This window comes from Corvus hawaiiensis, chromosome 1 (assembly GCF_020740725.1).
Source record: "Corvus hawaiiensis isolate bCorHaw1 chromosome 1, bCorHaw1.pri.cur, whole genome shotgun sequence".
Taxonomy (NCBI): Eukaryota; Metazoa; Chordata; class Aves; order Passeriformes; family Corvidae; genus Corvus; species Corvus hawaiiensis.
Window position 1 is genome coordinate 23,109,779 of NC_063213.1, and position 24,789 is coordinate 23,134,567.

General features: G+C 42.1%; 1 protein-coding gene across 1 annotated transcript in view; it reads right to left on the minus strand.

Annotated features, from left to right (window-relative positions):
- The window catches only part of ITGA9 (integrin subunit alpha 9), a 244,048-nt gene that overhangs the window by 116,773 nt on the left and 102,486 nt on the right, over nucleotides 1-24,789 (minus strand). The window contains exon 16 of the mRNA XM_048296306.1: nucleotides 13,182-13,337. Coding sequence (XP_048152263.1) covers nucleotides 13,182-13,337 — 156 coding nt within the window. The remainder of the gene's footprint in view (nucleotides 1-13,181; nucleotides 13,338-24,789) is intronic.

Below are 24,789 nucleotides of genomic sequence, written 5' to 3' on the forward strand. Positions count from 1 at the left end.
TCCATTCTGCCTCCTCATCTGACAAGAATAACTGCTCATACAATATTTCTGTCATTCTTCTTTCTCTTCCCCAGCTATGTGCACAAAAACGAATCAGAAAACAAAGTATTTATGAACTATTTTCAGTCCTAAGGATTTCAAGTAAGGAAATCATGCAGCAAACATTTTCCCTATATTTTATATACAGCAGGAAACACTTTGCCATCGTGCAAGCAACAGAAAATTACAAAGACTGTTATGTAGCAGTGATGCTCTCAAATAATGAAATCATTGTCAATCTTGTGAACTCTGTTAATACTGAGGAAATGTAACAGATTGATAAAGCTAGGAACTATGAAGGGACAACATATGGGCATACTATTTAAGTGGCAAAAAGAAAGGGCATACATGAAAAGTCTATGAACCTATGCAAATCACTGCAGTAGTTTGCCGTGGCTAAACAAGGCAGCCACCAGAAAGTGAAAGAAGAGAATAGGAACATGCTCCTAGCATTGAAGAAACCCAGATGCCATCAAGATCATGGTTACTTTCCCCTGCTGTTTAGACCACAGACCAATACCTTTCTAAACATAAGGCTAGACTTTTCAGGCTGGAGGACTCATTCTTTCAGAGTTGTAATGCTCTTCAGCTTACCAAATATTCAAACACCCAATACGAATGCTACCAACACTGTTCAGCTAGGAAATCTGACAATACACTGATCTTCTCCTTTAATGTGAATATTCCTTTCTACACGCTTCATGACTTTTATTACCAAAGTAAATATATTTCAATCATAAACACAAGGACAGGGAAAATCTGTGCAGGACACACACAATGGTCAGATTGGGTTGGAGAGACTGAGAAGGCAAAAAATCCAAACCATACTGAATTAGTACATTTTTTAAGAGCTCTGCCCAACTGTATCAGGACTGGAAAAAGACTTGAACCTTAGGCCCAGAGGGCATAGAGACTTCTAGTCCTTTGCTGTCCAGGAAGGTTCTTGACTAAGCAGGCAGCTTGTTCTCCTTTATCTAAGCTGTTTGAGCTCCCCAAAAAGGAGTGGACCTTTATGAAGTTAATTGTTGTTGTGATGCCAAAATTATTTTTGCCTCTTTTCTATTTCCTTCATATATATATATATAGCTCTATTGTTGTATAGTTACATAGTTCCTAGCTAGCCCCGGTACTTTTCCTTACCTTTTCCCTTCCCTGATAGGCAGAAAGACAAAACACATTCCAGAGGCTCCAAGCTGGGGGGTCCAAGGCCCCTATCCTATCTTGGTTCTTCCAGGGAGCAAAGGTTGAAACCAGGTCTTCAAGACACATTTTCATAAACAAAGTTTAGTTCCTATCTAAGCGGGGAGGATTTAGAAAAGGGTTGAACTGGAGGGGAATTACCTCACCACTTATGTCTCTAATTGGGAAATTTTGTCAGTTAGGCTAATTTGCTAAACTTATAAAACTGTTTTCACCCCATGGTGGGGTGGGCATTTTCCATACCTGCCCCTGGAGGCATCCAATAAAGGCCAGCCTTTATATTACCTCCTATACTAATATTTTCTCAAAAGCATGTTGTTTTATTTCCAGGTTCTTTAAGGCATCAGTTTGACTAACAGATATCATACTATGTTGTAGGTTGTACAGTGTTGCAAAAGAAGAAGGCAGAAGGTGGCCAGCTCATCCGGGCTATTTACTTTGCTCTTTCATTTTTCTTCCCTACCTTTTGCTTTCTCAGAATCTCAGAAGTGGAATTCTTTGGGCATTTACAAACGAGGACTGAATTTACCCTTCCTCCTTAATAAAGACTACCACAGCCAAAGGACAAGAACAAGCCCGAGACAGGAACTGGCACTAGGCTTCCCTCTCAAACATGGCACATTTCAGAGGTATAGTTTCAAAAGTCCTCAGAATTAATCCTCAAGCCACTGTAGCAGTTATACATAGGAAAGACCGCTTGGTAACCCTCAGAGGAGAAAGAATAATAAACTGTAAAAAAATTCTGGTCTGTCAGTTTCTCTGTTTGAATTGCAGAAATCTTGGCAAAGTGAACACAGCAAACAAAATATCTCTACTTTTCAAAGTAAAAAATACTGTAAGTACATTTAAGCAACTACCTAATAATCCTTGAATTTTCTTACTAAATCTATAGCTATCATTATTCAGAAAGAATGAACAAATACTTCATTTTATAAAATTGCAGAGCATGTATCTCTTCCAGCATAACATGTACTAGAGAGCAAGCTACTTTGAAATACATTGGGTGTATTTCCTTATGTCATAGACACCCAGGTTTCTACAGAACACTGCACTGGGAGAAAGAAATAAGGATGGTGAGTTCCAAGATCCGCAGCTGTGTAGATGTGAACTGTTTGCTTCTGTTGAGGATCTTGAACCTGTTCAGGTTTGGGGGGAGCTCTCTCAGCTCAAAGCAGCTGGCTGGTCTGGATTTCCAGTCCAACAGGCTCCTAGGACCCACGGATGGAGGCACAACTGATTCAGCAGCCCAGTTCCAGGCTAATGACATCTCTGGACTATTTTGCTATTTTCCACTATTTCCGTGGTCTACCATGACTCTACTCCACCTTCCCATTTTGTATGTTTTCTAGAGTCTCAACCCTCCATCTTCTCACAGTCTATTTCCTCCAGTTTCTTCTCTGCTAACTTGAGCCTTTCCTTCCCTACCCTTTTGTCACTTCTACCTTTCAGGTTGACTAATTTCTGGCTGTTTAAATCCCTCCTAAACAATTAAGAAGTAAACACACTTTAAGGCATCATAACATTTGTGAACACTGCTTATATATTGTTACTGTGCCCTTACTTGGTCTACTTGAGCTTCAATTTCTTTGGGTCAGACACCGTACCTAACTCAACACTGCATGTTGTTAAAGCAGGAGTTCATTCCTGGGATACAGTGCAGATCCTACTACAATATCACCACTAATTTTAACTCTCAGCAATCTTTAAAGTGGTTGCAGCTTTGCAATACCAGTTATGAGGATTTATAGAGCTCTTTAAATATTAAAATTGTTGAAGAAGGTAACCCATGAGTTGTATGCGTTATCCATAACTGAAAAAAGAAAGTAGGGTGAAACTAACTGTGGAAGAAATTCCGAATTTTTGCTGTTACTGTTACCCAAAGTGAAGAGGAGCAATTCTGAACAGTGGTTTTATGAAGTCTAATGGTATTCCACTAACACTGTATCAAGTACCTCACAGATTTGAATACGTATATCAGAGATGGCCAGGAAGCTTCCTTACATAAGAAATACATACATGAAAAATTGAGGAGGATGGTGCAGGGGGGTGGAACTCAGGGCAAAAATTGCCTGAGAAACACAGCTGCATCTCTTATCTCAAGGCCCCCACATATTTGTCTAGCCTTTCCACAAGAAAAATAGGTGTTTGTGTACTCAATAACAGGGACAGGATAACCTCAATTCTTCTAAGACACATCTTCACTGTATAAACACAAAACTAGTGTAAAGTGCATTCTCAATGAGTCTGTCAGACTTCCTGCTATCACCAGATGTACCGCAAAGCAGAGACAAACCCCAGCATTTCCAGGGTTCACGATTCCTCTCGGCACTCTCTCCACTGCTGCACAGAACCCAGCAGCTATGGGAAATTGTTCAAGAGCAGTTCGCACCAAGTCACCAAACCTCCTTAACAAACATGGTTTTCTCAAATTCTGCGTGGCGAGATCTCTGAGTAAAAAAAGATTGTGCTCTTTGGGAGGTCCAGTAATGTGACAGATATTTCTTTTCTAACCCTGAGGGGTTAGAAAAGATGGATGGCACCCATGTCCTCCAGGGGGTAGGTCAAAAAGCCTACATTAAAGTACACTCATTATAAAAAGTGAATATACATATCTGTACACAATCAAACATACAGTAAAGAGAGATCTAGAGCTGATCAGGGAGGGAATATGTCTACATATAGTCAGATTAGGGCCTCAAAGGAAGTACCTTTGTGTTCATTATGGCTCTTGAAGAGAGGTGTAAGGACTAAATTCCACATCTTGTGGTAAAGGCCAGGGCTAAACGTAGAAGGTAGGAGAGGGATAAATCTCTAGTTCCTGTATCCTAAGCATAAAGCTGCTGGGTATTGGGCATGTAGATAATCTCCTTTTCCTTCTTGCTGGTAGTGGACTCTACTGAAAGCTGCTAGGAGGCAAAACAAGTAAAAAAGAGCCTGGCTTTAGCTGGTCAGAGCCCTGTGCTCTGAGGAAGGTGATCTGTGATTTCAAAACAGGCTTACTAAGTTGATTTCACTTTCTTTCAATGGCTATCTAAAATTAAACAAATCTATGTTTCTGGAAGTAGGGAAGAGAACAGGAAACATAAAAAATAAAAATCTCCTGTGCCTCTCCAGCCCATAGAAAATACTGGAAGTCTTTCAATAAATTAAGGGGGAAAAAGCATTTCAAAATATCCAACCTACCAAAATTCAGGAAAGCACATGGAAATTTCAGGTTGTAGCCAAAATGTACAATCAAGACTTTGAGAGGTTGCCAGCACTATTCTAGTGAGAGTTCTGCCTATCTTTTCACAGAAAAGGAAAGTCACAGCTGAGGGTCATTGTTTGAAGAGAAGGGGAGAAACAGAATTCTCAAAAGAACCCTTGAAAATATTTTATGGACTGGAAAAGAGAACAGTGATTCTCTCTAGATCAGATATTTAACAACTTCCTCACACATCAGTCTACAAAAGGTTCAGATAGCACCCCTTAAAAGGTAGCAGAGTCGGTCTTTGGTATCTGAGGATCCATTCCTTTAATTTCATAAATTGTGCCATGAACTTCTGCAGGAATACTTTGGTTATGCAAAATAATCTGGATTAAGAATATAGTATTTCAATCTCTACACTGGTTTCCTGTAAATTGTCACCAAACCCTATGGTATGTGCAGAGATGATTTAGCAATTAGATCATGCTAGTAACACAAAAACAATTAAATAAGGGGGCTTGTTATTCTAATAATTCTTTACTTTTTAGATATTGATGCTATCTGGTTATAAACATGTTATCTGGTAAAGTTGGATTCCTGGCTCTTATTTAGAAACCAGGATTTATGATCCAATTTTCAAATGCTGAGCTGTAAGCAAATCTCACTAACTTTTCTAGGAAGTATTTTCTGTTTGTAGCTTTACAACCAATTTCATCAATGCGCATAAATACAGGAGCCTGATTTTAGACCTGAATTTATTTTGATTTTAAACCTTCAAGTTGCCTGAAAAATAAAGCTATTACGTACATGTCTACTGACCACAGATTAAGAAACATAAACCGATTATTTTGAGGCCTGCCATCCTTTACTATATTACTCATGGAAACAGTTCATTTTCATATGTTGCTGAGCCAAACACAAAATGGCTGATTTAAATTCCCACTAGAAGAGCAATTATTACTGTGAGAAATGTTCCAGGATTTCATCAGATGTGCCGGATAAAATGAGAATACATTATTTCCACAATATCCCTGAGTGGCGGAGTGAACACGTGACAAAGGCAGCAATACTAGGGGAGTGAAACCAGTGTGCTGGCACCACATGGTGCAGGGGATGAAGGTTAACTATCAGGCTCCCTCAGGTCCACGCAGACTTCATCAGAGCATTATGCTTGAAGAAGGAAGGGAATAAGACCAGGCTCATTAGAGATGAGCCTAGGGGCAGCATACCACTGCTGGAGATGAAATCAATAGCCCAGCTGAAGTGCACCTACACCGAAGCACACAGTATGCATAACAAACCAGAGAAGCTGGAAGCCACTGTGCAGCACAAAAGCTATGATGTAGCTGCCATCACGGAAATGAAGTGGGATGACTCACAAGACTGGAGTGCTGCAATTCATGGCTACAAGCACTTCAGAAGGTGGAATCTTCAATAGGTAAAAAACTGGCTGTACGGCTGGACCCAGAGAGTTGTGGTGAATGAAGCTAAATCCAGTTGGTGGCCAGTCACTAGTGGTGCTCCCTGGGGCTCACTTTTAGGGACGGTCCTTCTTAATATAGTTATTGATGATCTGGATGAGGGCATAGAATGTACCCTCAGTCAATTTGCAGGAAACATCAAATTGGGTGGGAGTGCTGATCTGCTCTCTGTAGACAGATGGGGACAGACTCAATCAACAGGCTGAGGATGGCATAAGGTTCAATAAGGGGACATGCTGGGTGCTGCATTTGGGTCCCAGCAAGCCCATGCAGCCCTACAAGCTTGGGGAGGAGAGGCTCAAGAGCTGTTCAGCAGAAGGGGACCTGGGGGTGCTGGTTAACAGTTGGCTCAATATGAGCCAGCAGTGTGCCCAGGTGGCCAAGAAGATTCATGGCATCCTGGCCTCTGTGAAGAACAGTGCAGCCAGCAGGACCAGAGCAGTGATCACCCTCAGCACTGGTGAGGCCACACCTCGAGTGCTGTGCTCCGTTCTGGGCCTCTCACTCTAGAAAGGACATTGAGGTACTGGAGCGTGTCCAAGGAAGGGCAACAAACTTGTGAAAGGTCTGGAAAACATGTCTTATGAGGAATGGCTGAGGGGGCTGGGGTTGTTCATTCTCCAGAAGAGCGGACTCAGGAGGGACCTCATTGCTCTCTACAACCACCTGAAAGGACACTGTAGTGAGGTGGGGACTGGTCTCTTCTGCTGTGCCTGCAGTGGAAATGTCCTTAAGATGAGACAGCTGAGATTCAGATTAGATGTTAGAAAATGGGTGGTCAGGCATTGGAAAAGGTTGCCCAGGGCTGTGGTAGAGTCACCATCTCTGGAGGTGTTTAAGAATTATCTGGATCTGGCACTGGGTGATGTTGTTTAGTGGTTTAGGGGTTACAGTGGTAGTACTGGGTTGATAGCTGGACTTGATGATCTTAAAGGTCTCTTCCAACTTTGACGATTCTATGATTCTATGACAGGCAAGGAAAAAGATATGATGGTGTGGCTCTGTACATTAGGGAGTGTTTCAACTGTATAGAGCTCAAGGATAATGATGACAAGGTTGAGTATCTATGGGTAAGAATCAGGGGGAAGGCCAACAAGGCAGACATCCTGATGAGAGTCTGTTACAGACAGCCCAACAAGGATGAAGGGATGGATGAACTATTCTGTGAGAGGCTGACTGATATTTCATGATCCCTAGCCTTTGTTCTTGTGAGAGACATTAACTTGTGGGATGTCTGCCAGAAACTCAACACAGTGGAGAGAAAGCTGTCTAGGAGGTCCCTGGAGCGTGTGGAAGACAACTTTCTGACACAGCTGGTAAGTGAGCTTAACAAGGGGGGTGCCCTGCTGGACCTGCTGTTTACAGAGAAGGGCTGGTGGGAAATGTGGTGGTCAGATGACATCTTTGGCACGGTGGCCATGAAATGATAGAGTAATCAATTCTTGGTGAAGTAAGGAATGGGGTAAGCAAAACCTCTACCTTGGACTTAAGGAGGATGGACTTTGGCCTACTCAGGACACTGGTTCAGAGAGCCCCCTAGGAAACAATCCTTAATAAGAAGGGGGTCCAGGAAAGCTGGACATACTTTAAGAAGGAAGTCTTAAAGGTGAAGAGGAAAAGGCCCTCCCTATGTGCCCAAAGACGAACTGGAGAAGAAGACCAGCCTGGCTGAACAGGGAGCTTTCACTGGAACTTGGGTTTATGACCTTTGAAAGAAATGGTAGACAACTCAGGAAGGCTTCATGAATGTCATTATGTCATGTAGAAAGAAAATTAGGAAGGTGAAAGCCCAGCTAGAACTTAATCTGGCCACTGCTGTAAAAGATAATAGAAATGATTTTATAAATACATGAACAACAAAAGGAAGGCCAGTGAGAATCACCATTCTTTATTGGATGCAAGGTGATCACAGTCACCAAGGATGAGGAAAAGGCTGAGGTGCCTAACGCCTTCTTTGCATCATTCTCTAACTGTAAGAGTAGTTATCCTCATGGCAACCAGCTCCCTAAGCTGGTAGACAGAAACAGGGAGCAGAATTGATCCCCTGTAATCCAGGAGGAAGAAGTTATTTACCTGCTGACCCACTTCGCTACTCACAAGTCTATGGGACCAGATGGAATCAATCCCAGCGTGATGAGGGAGCTGGCGGAAGAGCTCACTAAGCTGCTCTCCATCATTTGTCATCAGTCTTGGCTAACCAGAGAGGTCCCAGATGACTGGAAGCTCGCCAGTGTGACGCCCACCCGTAAGAAGGGCCAAAAAGAGGATCCAGGAAACTACAGACCTGTCAGCCTGACCTCAGTGCCCAGCAAGATTATGGAACAGTTCATCTTGAGTGTGATCACATGGCACCTACAAGATAGCCTGGGGATCAGACCCAGCCAGCATGGATTTAGGAGAGGCAGGTCCTGCCTGACCAACCTGATCCCCTTTTATGACCAGGTGACCTGCCTGCTGGATGAGGGGAAGGCTGTGGATGTGTCTACCTGGACTTCAGCAAAGCCTTTGACACTGTCTCCCACAGCATAATCCTTGAAAAGCTGGCAGCCCATGGCTTGGACAGGTGCACATTTTTCTGGGTTAAGAACTGGCTGGATGGCCAGGCCCAGAGAGTGGTGGTGAATGGTGCTGCCTCCAGCTGGCGGCCAGTCACTAGTGGGGTCCCCCAGGTCTCCACTATTGGGCCCAGTCCTGTTAAATATAGTTACTGATGATCTGGACAAGGGGATCGAGTGAACCCTCAGTAAGTTTGTGGACAACACCATGTTGGGAGGGAGTGTTGATCTGCTAGAGGATAGGAGGGCTCTGCACATGGATCTGGACAGGCTGGATCGATGGGCCGAGGCCAATGGCATAAGGTTTAACAAGACCAAGTGCTGGGTCCTGCACCTTGGTCAGAACAACCCCATGCAGTTGGTACAGGCTGGGGAAGATTGTAAACCAAACTTCTCCAACTGAGGAAAACTACAGGAGAATTCATCCATTTCACTGAGAGGAAGACTCTGGGCTAGCTCAAGACTAGCACATTGCCACTTCTCAAGCCATCTAAGCCAAATGTAATCATTTGTCTCCTATTTGAGCTGACTAAATTCATCAAGAGCAAAAGAGACACTGCTGAAGGGATGGCAGAGGGAGGAATATAAATTGCTTTCAGCAATCCCACTCCAACCAAATAATTGCAATTAGGCAGGAAGGGTAGCCCATGGTGGATCTCTGCAAAAATAAATGCAAAATATAATTTGGGATCTTGCCCTGTCAAGGAGGAAGGAGTTTTGTGGCAAGATATTTCATAAGGAACTCAGTCTCCCAGGGATTTCCAGTGTGCCTAGGTATAAGCCAATTAATCTTCAAATGTACCACCTACCCAACTACTGACAGCTGTATTAAGTTACTCAGGCTTCAGCTGCACCAGTAAATTGAATTGCCCTGGCCTCCAAAACAGGAGCATCCTAACTCCTGACGCATGCATAGGAATGGTCTGCAGTAGTTGGCATAGGTTAAAATCATGCCAAGAGCCATTACAACAGCTTGGCAGAATAAAGATGTCATTCCAATGCCAAGAAATGTCGTGGGCACAGCTCAGCTTGAAGACAGTGACATGACCTGACTCAAGAAAGCATACAGGGATCTCTGCTCTGGAGAAGACACCACTGACAGAACTGGACCATGCTGCATGTATGGAGACTGTATTTCATCCTGTCCAGATCTATTATTTCTTTGTTCTTAATATGAGATTGAGGTGCATGTGCATGTTTTAAAATACAGAATGACATTATTTGTGCAGCAAACCAAAAATCACTAGATGTGTCCATAAATCAGCTCCATGAAAATCCTTCTATACTCTCTCATGCCTACCCACCAAGCTAATTTATTTACTTAACCAGCTATTCAAACACAAGTATTTCAAAAAAACAGACGTCTGCTTTAAAAAGGTGAAGTTCATCCAAGAAACATGCAGTCTCATTCACCCAGGAGTGCAACACTGGACACAAATTTTCACTGCAAGTCAGTGGCACAGTAGGAACAGAAGGTTGTAGACATTTTCCGTCTCTTCTTTTAACTAACAAACAGTTTTGGCACTCACAAAGACCTGAAGACAGTGACACAACTAAATCTACTCAGGATATGTTCCTAAAACAAAATGGTATCTTCATCCGCATAATAGCTGGTGATTTTATTACAGTATTTAGAACAGGCATAATTCTAGCCTATCACGTTTTGAACTCTAAGATACATTACTGGATAATACTAAGAAAAAATTCCCACTGTATTTGGCGGGAGAGCTTTCTCCTTCTTGGTTGACACGTATTTATACAGTGGGTATACAAAAATAAATGTTATAGTACAAACCATTTACAAAGAACTAAGCCAAACCAAGTTCTAAACACACAATAATTTCCCTGAAGCAAGAAGACTTACTAGCTTTTTCCTGTGGATGAAGGTAGAAACTCGATTTGGGAGGCAACAAAGAGACTAATGGAAAGTCGCTTCTTACTGAATCAACAAGATCTAGGGCTTTTGAAAACAACACCTAGCTATATTGAATGACACTAGTACTAACATTAACACTAATTTTGTCTACCTGACCTCACCTGTGTCATATCTTCTGAAAACAGAAAACACAAGAATCTTGAATTGGACTTCCAAAATGTAAGGTTCCTCCATAATCATTAGATTCTTTGAAAATGTAAATCCTTTATTGTATTAACTTTGGTTCCTACTGTCCCTTTTGGCCTTTTAAAATAATTTTTACTTACAAGATAATAAGACTGCTGAAAGAGAACGCTACGTCCCAGTTTTCCCATGAACTTAAGTCTTTGAGGACACCAGCACCATGCCCTAAGGCTACTCCATGTGGGCTTTGTCACCATGACTGCCACACTAACTCTGAAGCTCTTACCACTTCCTTAGCTGAAAGTACACTTGCCAGCACACCCAGTGTCAAAATCCTTTTCTTACTAAGCTAAGTGAACAACATCTGGGAAAGGAATGAAAAGGGATTGTTAAGCTGGTTCCCTCCCATCCAAATTGCAAAAGAAAACAAGTCAGAGAAATTCTCAACATATTTTTGTCCCTGCTCTATAACCTCAGTATTTAGGTATTTTAACATTGATTCGAGACTTGCCTGCAGGGCAAGATGTGACCTTTTGAGTTGAAGCCGATTAGTAAAGAATACAAGCAGCTTTGTTCATGTAACACTCAGGTTTACAGCAGTGTGCAAGTTCCAAAGTTCTCCACAAATTCCCATCATATTGTTGTAACAATACAAAATTCATATACACAACAGCCCCACAATCCCTCTTCATAAAAATAAGTCATTCTTGAATGCATCTTTCATTCACAAATTTATAAAAATAAAGCATACTTGAATAAAAAATCATGCCTTAAAATACAAGGATTATAACCCAATACAGTTCAAAGCACTTGGTTATATAATGAATCAAATAAAACAGTTACTATTTTTTTAAAGTAGTATTCAGGGACCTTATGAGACGAATCAGAAAGTAATGATACAAATGATGATGCTATCATGTCAATAGAAAATTAACTTAAGGTTAAAAACCAGATCAAACCATTTACTCTAGACAGACTTTTCATGGCTAAAAAAATGGCGGGGAGGAGGGGGGAGGAGAGAGGAGGGGAGGGAGGGGAGGGGAGGGGAGTTTCATATTCACAAGCAATGGTAGCTCATAACTGTATAAGCATCCTTTGGAAAAAGAACTTGAATGGCTATAACCCTAAGCAACTCAATCTAGCTTTTAAGTTAGCTCTGCTTTAAGCAAGGAACTAGATCTACAGAGGACCCTTCCAGTCTAAACTACCCTGCAATTCTGACACACAAGAAGCTTTGCATGCCACAGAAGTAGTTTGATTTCACTGAGTAGCCTTGAATTCATAGCTGGATGTTCCAGTGCTGGCACAGTGGAAGGCTGAATTGTCCTGCAGGCTCCTTCCTTGGCAGACTGTTGTGTGTTGGGGTCCCTCCCCCCTGCCATGTAGTCCTGGGAGAGAGGCCCTGGGAGAGAGGCACAGAGTTTCCCTGCCCCTGGGGAGCCTCGTTCCCCATTGGTTGTTTTGTGTTCCCCTGTGCGCGCAAGGACCCTCGGGTCCCATGATTGCCTCAGTTCCTCGGCAGAGCTCCAGCCATGCAGCTGGAGAAATAAACATCTCTCTGAAACATCTATCAAGAATCCGTCGATATATATTTCTTTTCCACGGGACTCCTTGTTTGATACATTGTGTTACAGTATCCCCACTGTAACAGTTCTGCATCTACTAAAAAGGGAACCTTTCAAAAGGCCACTAGCAGAGTCTCTCACCTCAACATAAGCACCTTCTTCATGAACCCTGAAAGTGTTTATTAGCTTCATAAGTATTGTCTTGATCACTGCTGTCAAAACCTCACAACATTGGCCTGCATTTTCCAAAGATGCTAGTGAGATCAAGACAGGCGAACAAGAGAGGTGGGATAAACACATACACTTTACTCCCTTAGGGAGAGAAAGGGGGAGAGAAGGAAATCTGTGAGGAAAGGGGAGAGAAGGAAGTATAATAATAGTAATAATAATAATAATATATTTACTTGTTACATGAGGATTGTTTCACCATTAAGGGAATTCTCTTACTCTCACCAAAATTAAAGATAGAAGGGCTTCTCGGCATTGCAGTGGAGCAAAATAGGATCCTAATAAGTACATGGCTTCACCTACACTTTACTTTCTCTGAAATAAAACCATCCTATTTAACATGGTATGTCCTACAATAACAGCAGGAGCAGGTTTCCCTCACCACATGACTGGATATGTGAAGTCCTCAAGAGAAGAGGACAGCTGAGCCAGGCAAATTTTTTGTTATTCTGCCCATAGCTCTCCCCTCAGACAGTTCCCATATCCCCTTCTGCACTAATAAAGGCTTAATCTAGAAAGAAGGCCAAGACCAAGCCTTTCACAAGAACCTCCTACATTAAGGGAAGAGCCAGGAGGAGCAGGACCTTTCTTATCTTTCCCTTCCCAGCACAAACACCCTGAAACAAGAAAGTGACCTCACTTTGTGCTGTCCAGCCTTGGAGGCACAAGTCTTTACTACATAACAGAGCAGCAATGAAGTTAGTAACAGTAGAGATTGTACAAAAACCCAAAAACCCATACAAGCAACCCAAGCTCTGGGTTGCTTGTATGCAAGCAACCCAGAGCTTGGCAATCCACTTTGAGAACCACCTGTGGTGTCAGTTCAGCCACAGGCCTTCTTAGGAAATAATGTAGTCAAAATCTGACCTGATTTCTTTGTGCTATCTTTTGTCCTTTCTTCCAGCGAAGAATGGGCTTCAGTGCAGGTAGTTCCTTGTCCTCTTTTCCTCTTTCTATCACATGTTCCCCAAGGCTGTATGAAGCTTCAAACACAATTGGAGAGATGACGTCCTCAACTCTTTTCTGTACAAGAAACCAAATAGATATTTCACCTATGTGTATAGGCAAGCAAGTTTCTACCTACAACTACACATTTGATTAAACTAGATCATTTAATTAAATATGCAATTAAACCAGATTCAACCAGCAGACAGATTTCTCTACTTCCTTTATCTTTCTCCAGGTCAAACAGGAATAAGCACATTACAATGAACAAGTCAGAAGTTTAAAAAAAAAAAATTTAAAGTTATTTTTTTGGGACCTACTTTTCAATACACAGAAGCAGTGGAATATTTAGCCCTCCTATAAATCAAGTGGTTTTCAATAAAAATATTTTCTTTAAAAAGAAAATAAATTAGAAAGCAATTAAATTCTTCCTGCAGAAGCAAAGAGCAAATAATCTTAATCTCTGGGGTTTCTAAATCCTAGACTTTGACTGAGATCATCTCTAGTGAGATCCACTCATTAAAAGAACAGAAAACTCCATCTTCTCTTGTTTTTTTGCAATATCAGTGAAATTAATGGATGAATAAAGGTACTAATGTGGCTATAAAATAGGAGTACAGACATGCAAGAAAATCCATCTTCCAGTATGTTTCTCAAAGTGAAATTGACAGTTTCCCCCATCCTCAGCACAGTAACACTTTCAGTTTGTGAAAGAAGAAAGTTTTTCAGTTTCTTTATTTGCTTATTGTAGGCTTCATACCAGATGTATAAAATGGTGCTATATTATTTGGCCAATGGGACAAAAGGATTGTCTTTTCTTGCTGCTGGAGCCCAAGCCACAAAATTCATACCATTTGTCACAACATGCAATGCCTAAATCCAGATTGCTGTGCCAGGACAAAGTGCTCATTGTGCTCTGTTCACAGACTTTGGATTGGACTTCCAAAATCCAATCTACCAGAAAACCTAAGTGCAAATGCTCTACCTTTTCATAGGCAAACATTCCTCTTAAATTTTAGTTACTTAAAAACATAGCATGAATTCAGCACAGATGAAATTGAGGCAATAAATAAATCCCATAAGTAAGCAAATCAAACATTCAAATGGGCCAACTCTCAACTTTACCTTGCACTGCTTAGTGGGCTTGTCTGAACACAGCCCACCAACCACAAGAAGCAATTGAGATGCAATGCCATTAAAATTACACCTTCCAGATGTGGGAAACCTGGGTACTAACTGGCTTTCAGACCACCCTGTTTGATATGTTTCAAGACAACCGTTTGCTCTCTCCAATATGTTGACTATCCACAGATCTCTGAAGTCAAAGATTAATGGCTAACCAAAATCATTGGTTAGTTGGATGAAAAATAGCAGATGTCGGGCTGGATGACATTTACCCTCTTGCACCTTCAGCCAGCCCTTAAATTCCCTACCCTAATACCAGTGTCTTCCAGTACTCTGAAGTTCAGACTGTACATTGCTTGGAGCGATTTGTGCTTTCTTGGTAAAGAACACCGATCAACTACAGACACAGCAGCAGTGGTGATAGCTTGACTGCTTCCCAGTCCCATAAAAAGAACTATGCATGTTCTGCAGCACTGTTAGTCCTCTCAGCAGGAGAGACACTCATGCCTGCAGCCCCTTTCCTCAGTCCCATCCCCAGGTAGGAATCGTACCATACTGAGACTACTACATAACAACACTACAACTCACAGAAGCTGCTAGCTTTGCTCTCACAGAAAAGCACAGCCTACGAGAAGACTTCATATACAAAGAAACAAGACTATAAAAGAGCATGCCATACAGCGACAGTCAAACACAAATCATCAGGCAAATTGCCACCTCATCCAACCATATGCAACCAACTATGTAAACACAGAACAATAAAAATGTACGCAGAGGGTTAAATTAAAATCCACCTATCATTTTTGTAGCTTTATTACTGCAGTATGGGAAGAATAAGTACTTAATCACTTCTACGTGTTTTAATATGGTTTGCAGGGTTCAGTCCAATGCCCTTTAAAGTTGAAAGGTAAGTTTCCTATTGACTTTGATGAAGGTTGGAGTGTGCCTTTATGGTTTGCTGGTGTTCTGCTTCGTTTTAGTGATGAAATTGTGAATTTTCCATCACCACAGCCCTGGGAAATACATTTCACATACTCATCTTTAAGTAAGGATAAAATTATGAATGATACCCAGTTATTAATTTTGCTACATGTTCAGTCCCTTCTGCTCACATCCTTCAAAAATGAAGGCAACAGTCTGTGGCATTTATCCTCAGTAAGACAGAGGCAAGACAGTTCTGTCTCACAGGTACACCACAGACTGTCAGAGATGTCAGCACATAAAGAGAATAATTAATATTTGGCCAAGCACAATCTGGAGAAGTACTATTTTAGGCTGGAAATATGACCAGTTTCTTTCTCTTTCAGTCTACCCAAATGTATTGCTTCCTGTGTTGAACCATATATTGATGACACAGCCCACATATTGCTTTTAAGTATTCTTGATTTCTAAGAGGAAATCAAAAGGTTCAATGAGAATCCTTCAAATCAAGGAAACTACACATTTTTTTTGCAGAAGTTGGATGACCCTAGTGAACTGGATTTGTCAAGGGATTTGATTTCCACAAGCAGCTTTTACATGTAATCACCGTTTGACACCACAAGGCTGCTATGCTGAGGAAGTGGTGTAGGCTAAAGACATTTCTGAGCCCTGAAAAAACAAACTTGGCAAATCATAGCACAGCTTCAGTAATTGAAAAAAATGTTTGAAGGACACTACAACAAGTGTAATATACAAGGAGTTCAAATTATGAACAGAAACAACTATGCAACTAGGGTTCAGTGAGTAATAGTAATAAATACCCAATCTGCACAGACTGGAGTCACTGAACTGGTGCAAGTTTTCACTGTGCCTGCATTGGAATTGGGGTCCTGAAGCTGGGTTTGCCATCAGTAATCTTATGCTCTTATAAGTGTTTTCTCTAGGGTAGTAGGGTTTTCTCCCTTCTCTTTTTCAGACCAGATTTCGTTCTGGACATCAGAAATTTTTGCAATAAGGCTTTTGCAGAAATCAATACATTTAGTCCCTTCTGCCAGTATCCCTTCCTGCAACAGAAAGAGACCTAGCCATCTGCATCCTTTCATCAGGATCTTTTCTCTTTTCCTGTGAGGCACATTGCATGACATCCCTCTGAGTTGAAGACAAAGGTGCTTTGGTATGAATAAGCTAGGTTTTTACCAAGAGTATTACAGGATGATCCCTCATTAGTACTTAGCAAAGACAAAGAACTCACAGTCAAAAAACAGCACACTTTTAAGAGCATCTATGAAAGCAACAAGGCACCTAAAAATGTTTTAAGACATATCATGGTCCTGAAAGCTTATCCTAGCAAATGTGATAACAAAGGCTTGCTATCTCCTCTCACAGAACAATCATCTCAAAGAAATTTTTGGATGTTGTGGAAGTAACTGTACATGGCCACATATTTCTTCCTTTTTTTTTCTCTGATTTAGCAGAGGAGTAACAAGTAAGAAAGCAAAGCTTCTGCCAGATTTATGACTGTATTTCTGTTTGACTTTAGTACCAAAAAGCCCTAAAAATCTGAAAAGTAACCAAAGAGCAGTGATCAAATGTCACATCTGTGATTCTGAACATCATTTCCAATTCCCTCTTGAAGATGGAGTGTGATAACTGTAAGAAATAATTTTTGGCACTTTTCATAGGCATGGCCTAAGGCATATCATGACAACACACAAATATCAAGTCCAACATCCTAAAGGCACATTGCCTTGGCAGGCAGCCACTGCTTTCTCTAACCTTAAGCTAACAAGAGCCCACACACATCAGGAATTCAAGCAAATTTGGCTGGAACAAGACAGAGTTTTCATCAAGGGATAGGATTTATTCTACTCATGGTGCAAGTGGATGCCGGACTGGATATAATTTCAGCTTTCTTTTGGCTCTGTGCCACAGTACAGGGGGCTGTACATGAGCTCAATAAATCATCACATTTAATCCCCTTTCTTCTAAAAGGTGAAAGTCTCCAGCAAGGACTCTGGAGAGTACCAAATTCCATTTTTAATTATGGCCAATGAGCTGAGAAATAAATTGAGATGTAAATAATCCCCACAATCTACAGCAGGAATAAAGGATGAAACATTGCCTTTTAAAGGAATGAATATGAACTAACTTTCAGCAGCATCATCTGAAGAAATACACATAATCATCAGGATGACTTATACAGTTGCTTGGTGCTTTTGTTCTTGATCACATCTTTCTGGATTTCTCTTTTCTTTCTCTGTGGGAAAGTTCTCTGATCTGCCCTTTTTTCTACTCCCTCTGACTTGATCCTCAGGATTTTAACCCATGCATGAATTTCAGCGCTTTTACTGAATTCAGAACAGCTTTTCAGTACTTCTGAGAATCAAGTTCTGTTTAGTTAAATGACAGAGAATGAATTCCAGGACTTGTTTTTTAAAACACTCAACTTGAAACTTTTAGTCTAAATGTATTTATTGCAGGTGCTAAATAGCAAGCGCTCATAATAGACTAGAAATTTTTACAGGCGTAAATACACAGAATAAATTTGACAATCCCAGTTTAACAGATAACATATTAATGCTGCAAAATGTATGAAAAACACTGTGCTAATGCTAATCCAGCGTACAACTTTAATCAGCTCACAGGTCACTACCACATAAATCCTCAACTCAGTGTCAAGAGATAAATAGTTCCCTGACCAGTGATCTCAAAAATTACTCAAATGTCCACCAGCCTTCAGAAACAAAAGCCACTACTGGCACAATCTATCAAATGAAATCGCTGCTGTAGGTCTTAATAAACATACATTATAGCTTATGAACCAGTAAGATGACAATGCTTGACTTTAAAAGGAACTGTCTTCTCCAGTTATCTCAGTCTCCCACAGTGCAAGGTTTAAAAGCCATGCAATTCAGTAAGAATATTAATTAGACAAATTGGCTTTTAACTGGAAGACAAATTTTCATTCATTTCAAATGAAAGAATGTGTACATGTCATTCTAGTACCTGAAAATTAATAAGGAGCAACTAAACTTCCTTGCCCTGTTCCTTGCAACACTTACCAACTCCAAGTTTAGATACCTTGGTGTCAAGTCCCAGTGCAAGTTAATACTTTTAGTCTCCTACTATGCAAAAGAATAACAACCTTTGTCCTCGCAAGAGCTTTCCTCTGTACTCCACTTACTTTGATAAAGATAGTCTAGACTTGTAGTAAGTTATTTCAGACTGGCATAATTTTAGAGTTGATGTCTCCCCACTGCAAAGGCATACAAAACATGGTCATGACAAAATCAGCTAGAAAAGATCTAGTTCCCATTCCACACACAAGTTGGGGATTTTTTAAAACATATCTTTTTGAAGTTTTTAAGATGTTACTGAAGAAGGGAAAAAACCCAACTGCAAACTCTTTTCCAGAGAATAGACAAAATTAAAAGTTTACTTGATTGGTAAAAGCTCATTTACACAGTTACTGGTGAGTTTTTTGTCAAATTAATAGTATGTGAAGGCAATCAGAGGTCTGACATTTCAATCATACATGCTACTGTTTTAAGATCTTGTGACAGCTACAATTCAACAATGAGGTGAATAGTCTTTGCTGCTAAACTTCAACTATTACAAGACTTCAGAAGAATCTCAAAGTTTAGAACAGGAAAAAAAAGCAGCAAAGTATTTGCAGGGTATCACATGCCCTAAAGTTATTTAGGGTTAGTGTTCGAAAGAAGGGGAGTGCTTTCTTTATCCTCTTCCTAAATGCTTTACTCCAGCACACAACTGTTTCCATTAGGTCAGCAAGTCTTCTTGGCACACACACTGAAAAGTGAAAAGATGTCCTGGGAAAGAAAACAGCAAATCCTAAATCTAGTTAAATAAACACCAGGCGCCTGGGAGCCTGTATGCATTGAGAGAACACCCTGAGACACCAAAAGAAGAGCTGGAAGTCGAAACCCAAGCTGAGTACAGTCTCACTGTGAGTCTAAGTGCTCACCATCCTTGTGCATCTGGATTCCCGCTATCAGCTGGCGAGTGATAAAGATATTACTGATGTGGCCATAGGAGAGATTGCAATCAATAGTACAAATATTCCATGTCAAAGGTTACAACGGCTTAGCAATAATATGCTGTGGATAATCTTTTCATGGTAATCAGTAAGTAAAGTTAGTGACTGCCATCCAAATTCGATATTATGTATTAGTGATCCCAGATTTTGGTGTTCTACCTTTGGACTAAAATGCATTATGACAATACAGTTTCATGTTCTATTTATACATTTGAAAGTCAGCTCTTTTATTTGACCTATTGTTTTCAGTAATGTTTTTATTACCCATTCCCTTTCTCTCTTTTATAGTTCACTTTCAGTCTTTCATTGGGGTTTTTTAGATGAAAACCAAAGAAAATTCCTTGACTATCTAAAATCATGTTGCTCCCCTTTGAAGAAAACAGACCTGCTGGGTTAAAACATCCAGCTTTTTTCAGGTACCAGGCAAAGCACAACCAATCTGCAAAATATGACAAGACACCTGCAATACTGACAATGCAAAAATACAAACCCTTACAAAGCCCAGGAGCTGATGGGTATTTATGAAATGAAGATGTGAACTTAGATGAACAAATAGAACCCAAGAAGGAGGAATAGGGATAAAAATTCAAACTTTTATTTGTTGCAGTGGGGATACTGCAACACGCATATATCAAACCAGGAGTCCCGTGGAAAGGAAATATATATAGACAGACAGATTCTTGATAGCTGTTTCAGAGATGTTTATTTCTCCAGCCGCATGGCCGGAGCTCTGCCGAGGAACTGTTCCAGTCACCGGACCAAGGGTCCTTCTGCCCGCGCAGGGAACACAAACCAACCAATGGGAACGAGGCTGAGCAGGGGCAGGGAATCCCCGTGTCTGTGCCCTCAGGGCCCCTCTCCCAGGGCTACACGGCAGGGGAGGGACCCCAACACCTCACCTGTTTTATTTTAATAAAAGGAGAATGAAAACAACTGGATAAACATAACAAGAACAGTTTCAAAACAAAACAAGCCACCCTCCTGAGTCTTTAAATGTCCAAACAGATTCTGTGGAACATCTTAGGGCTGACAGAAGGGAGACAGAACTCTCCGGGCATGCTTTGTGGGGAAACTGAGGCAGGAGAGGGTTTAACTTCTTCCCTCCCCCTTTTCATCCCCCACTCGGCATTGGAAAGGGATTTTTGGGGAAACAATTGGCAAAAGCATGGTTTTGTGAGGGAAACCATGGATGAAAAAATGGATTGGGAATACACTGGGGGTAATAGGACATAGGGTAAAAGGGAAAGGTGGGATTAGGAAAGGGAAACTGTAGGGGGGGCTTACAATGGAGATATTGTCTAACATGACTACGATTTTTTGCATATATACTGCCTTTTACAGGAACACCATCAGGCCCAGTGACCTGCGATGCTTGTAACCCTTTTCTCCCTAGTACAATATTAAATTCCACCACCTCTCCATCTCCCAAGCTTGGGATCCATTTTTCAGGGTTATTCTTTTTAATAGGAGTTCTATGCACGAATATGTCTTGCTGGTTGTCACACCTTGTTATAAAACCATAATTTTGCTTAACATTATACCATTTTACTATCCCTAAGGTCTTAGTTGCTATGATCTTTTCCTTTTTCCGAGTGGCTGCTGTTTTCTGTCTCGCTGCGTCTTTGCTCTCTCCTTCGGTCGCTCCCGTGTTGGAATTGTCGGGGCTGCTGGTGCCTGCGCGCTCTTCCCGGGGTCGCGTTCGGGGCTGCGTGGGCCGGGCCGGGCCGCGCCACTCAGTTCTCCGTGCGTCGCCTCCTCTGGTCGCAGCTTCGCTGCCGATGCCGGGCGCTGCACCCACGTCTCGGCCGGGCCCCCGAGCGATGACTCCCCCGCGCCCTGCTCCAGCGCGCGTCTCGGCTGGGTGCGGCTCCGTTCCACCGCCATCGCCGCCAGCCGCTGCCCGCGCGCCGCCCCTCTCGGCCGGGCGTTCACGGGGCTCGCTCCACCACGCGCTGCACGGGGCCATTTGGGCACCGCCGGGTCCCGCCGCGCCTCGCTCCGCCACCGACACTGCGGCTCGCGTGGCTCCGCCCGTGCGCGGGAACTGCCTCGCTGCTGCTCGCAGAGCGCTCGGCGCACGTGGCCTGGGCCGCACGGTCCCTGCGCCAGGCTTCCCTTCGCCAGGACACAGCTGACATTGCTCAACAGTCTCGGTAACTAAATAATATTCACGAAAATATTCTTCCATCGGCATATATTTTGACTCCAGTATTAACTGTGTCCAAACGGTTTTCCAAAAGCCCTTGGTAAGAATTAAATCCCAAGAAACATAGAAAAAGTTCTTAAACAACCATGCCAGGAAGTGTTTCAGTTCTTTTTGTGCTTGAATCAAGCTAAAATTTACAAATCGTTGTTCAAGAATCATTTTAAGTTTAAGATAAATGTCCATATGCGGCTCTGAGAGCCAAGAGTCTTCCCACCGTTCCTCCATAGTTTAGATATGGAATAGCAAAGCAAAACCAAGAAGAGGAATCCAAAGTTTCCAGGGTTTACTCACACAAATCAGTCGCTTAGGGATCGGGGATCGTTCTGCTCTCAATTCTCCACCATTTGTTGCAGTGGGGATACTGCAACATGCATATATCAAACCAGGAGTCCCGTGGAAAGGAAATATATATGGACAGACAGATTCTTGATAGCTGTTTCAGAGATGTTTATTTCTCCAGCCGCATGGCCGGAGCTCTGCTGAGGAACTGTTCCAGTCACGGGACCAAGGGTCCGTCTGCCCGCGCAGGGAGCACAAACCAACCAATGGGAACGAGGCTGAGCAGGGGCAGGGAAACCCCGTGTCTGTGCCCTCAGGGCCCCTCTCCCAGGGCTACACGGCAGGGGAGGGACCCCAACATTTATTTATTATCTTTCTGAAAATATCATGTATTTCAGCAGGGAATAATATACAGAATAGAGACAATTATTAAATCCAGACTCTTCCTGCACATATGTAACCTGTTGTATACTCTTTTTTTTTCACTGGAGTTTCTGCATTTCATATTTTGCTGATACAATGTTTTATCAAAACAAAGCTTTAAAGAGATTTCCTTTAACAGTGTCTTAAACTGCACTGAATGCAGAATAAGAGTTAGTCCAACTACCTGTTTCCTTTTATACAGCATTTGCCTCCAATCCTGACTGAGAAGTCAAACACAGGGGACCTGTGTATGAAGCTGTTAGAGAAGGAGTTTAAGATCCTTGGCCCCTGAGCCATCATATACGGTAACAGGTCTGCTAAAAGATCAACACACCAATGGACGGACCTGGGAAAGTGTTGTTAACTTCATGGTTAATTTCAGCATTCATATACTGTATTTTCTTGTTCACTCTCTTGCTTTCTTCCCATATACATCTGGATAAAACCAGCTGTGTGTATGTGTTATCCAACAAACTTCTAGTGCAAAATCTCCCACATAAGCTGTCCTCAGAGCCAAGGACTGGGGTAAGGACCGCCTCTCCCAGCCCATTCCTGAGGCAATAGCCCACACAGGTGGTCAGGAGCCCTCCTTGCTGTCCTATGCCCCTTTGGCTGTGTGGTAGCTCAAACAGATGGCATGATGCAGCTCAGCAGCTGATGACTGCTTTTCAATTGACACTGAATAGCATTGTGCCCCCCAGTCCTGGCCTGAGTTCTATCTGCTTCTTCACAACCATGAGTAAACCCCTGACCTACTCTGTAAGAGAAAGCAGCCATCCTTCCTTCATTCTCTTCTTCTCATGATGGTTTTTCTTCTTTCTCTTGTAAAAAATATGGCGGAAGTACCTGGGCACATTTCAAGAGCCAACAGCAAAGTAATCAAAAGGCTTCTCCCAGAATATCTGTATAGGACACAGGAGAAGGACGCTCTTCTCCTTAGTGTTTCCCACTGAACATCCCACAAAGTAGTTGATTAAATGCCTGCTCCCTTTTGAAGGTGCTTGTCATTTCTCAGTAAAAATAACCATCGAAGAGAGATTTATATGAATTGAAATAGGATTCCCCACCCTGTCATGCATATGAGTCTGTGGCAGTTTAAGAATGGTATTCTCCAATTTAGTGTTCCCACTGAATCACTCCAAACCATGCACTGCTCGCTTACTCCACTCTTACTCTCCTTCTTCCTCCTGCAGTGGGCTGGACAGGAGAATTGGAGGCCCAAAAGGGCTGAGATAAGAACAGTGTACTGGAAACACCAATGAAATAAGACAATGAACAGCAGTAACAACAATACGAATATGTACAAGAAAGACGCGAATGATTCACACGTTCACCATGAGGAAAACCCCTGACAATACCCAACCACTCCCACCGCCACACTACGTGACCCAGAAAAGGGACTCTTTCCCCCGTTACTGGAAAATTACATGAGCTGGTATAGAATAACCTCAAGGTTCCAGCCATGCCCCTTGCGGCCACTGCCAAAATTAACACTGTCTTGGCTGGTACCAGGACAGGGTCCTGGGGCACATTTTCTCTCACACTGTCTTAAAGTATAACTATGTCATATCCAGCAGGTCACCTTATTATCAGTAGGTCAAACATCTATGGATGAGATTATCCTGCTACATTCCCTAGAATTGCAGTGGATTTGTGTTGGGGTCTCCCCCCCTGCCATGGAGCCCTGGGAGAGGGGCCCTGAGGGCACAGACACGGGGTTTCCCTGCCCCTGCTCAGCCTCATTCCCCATTGGTTGGTTTGTGTTCCCCTGCGTGGGCAAGGACCCTGGGGTCCTGTGACTGGGGGAGTTCCTGAGCAGAGCCCCGGCCATGCGGCTGGAGAAATAAACATCTCTGAAACATCTACCACGAATCTGTCCATGTATACTTCTTTTCCACGGGACTCCTGGTTTGATATATGCGTGTTACAGTAATCCCCGCTGTAACAGATTTGTTTGAGAAAAGCATCAGTCTGTACCAACTGACAGCTGTCCAGATGTCACTTTAGTTCTAACCCTGGGTCCAGGTGGCTGAAGATCTGCTAGAAGAGTCAAGAGGCAGTGGACAGAAGGGCTGGATGGTTCTGAAACATCATAGTAGCAGTGGAAAATATATTTTGATGGATACTTTATTTTAACCTTTTTTTTCCTGAATTGAAGGCCTGACAATATGTTGTTATGATTCTTTCAATGCTGTTGCTAGAAAAAGCATTTCATCAATACAGCTTTCTAAGAAATACATGTACGAAACAAAGAAACATTCTAGTTAAGCCCAGTTTCCTATAAAAATGCACAGGAAAAAAAAAAGTACATGTACGAAACAAAGAAACATTCTAGTTAAGCCCAGTTTCCTATAAAAATGCACAGGGAAAAAAAAAAGATAGCATTGTGTCAAGACTGAAAGTAAGCAGAATCATCCTGAGTAGAAGAGGATAGCTAGACCTTCTGGTTAACATCAGTATTTTTACTGACAGTTAATTCAGTAAAGAAGAGGTGATAGAAATGGTCCTTGGAACTCTTG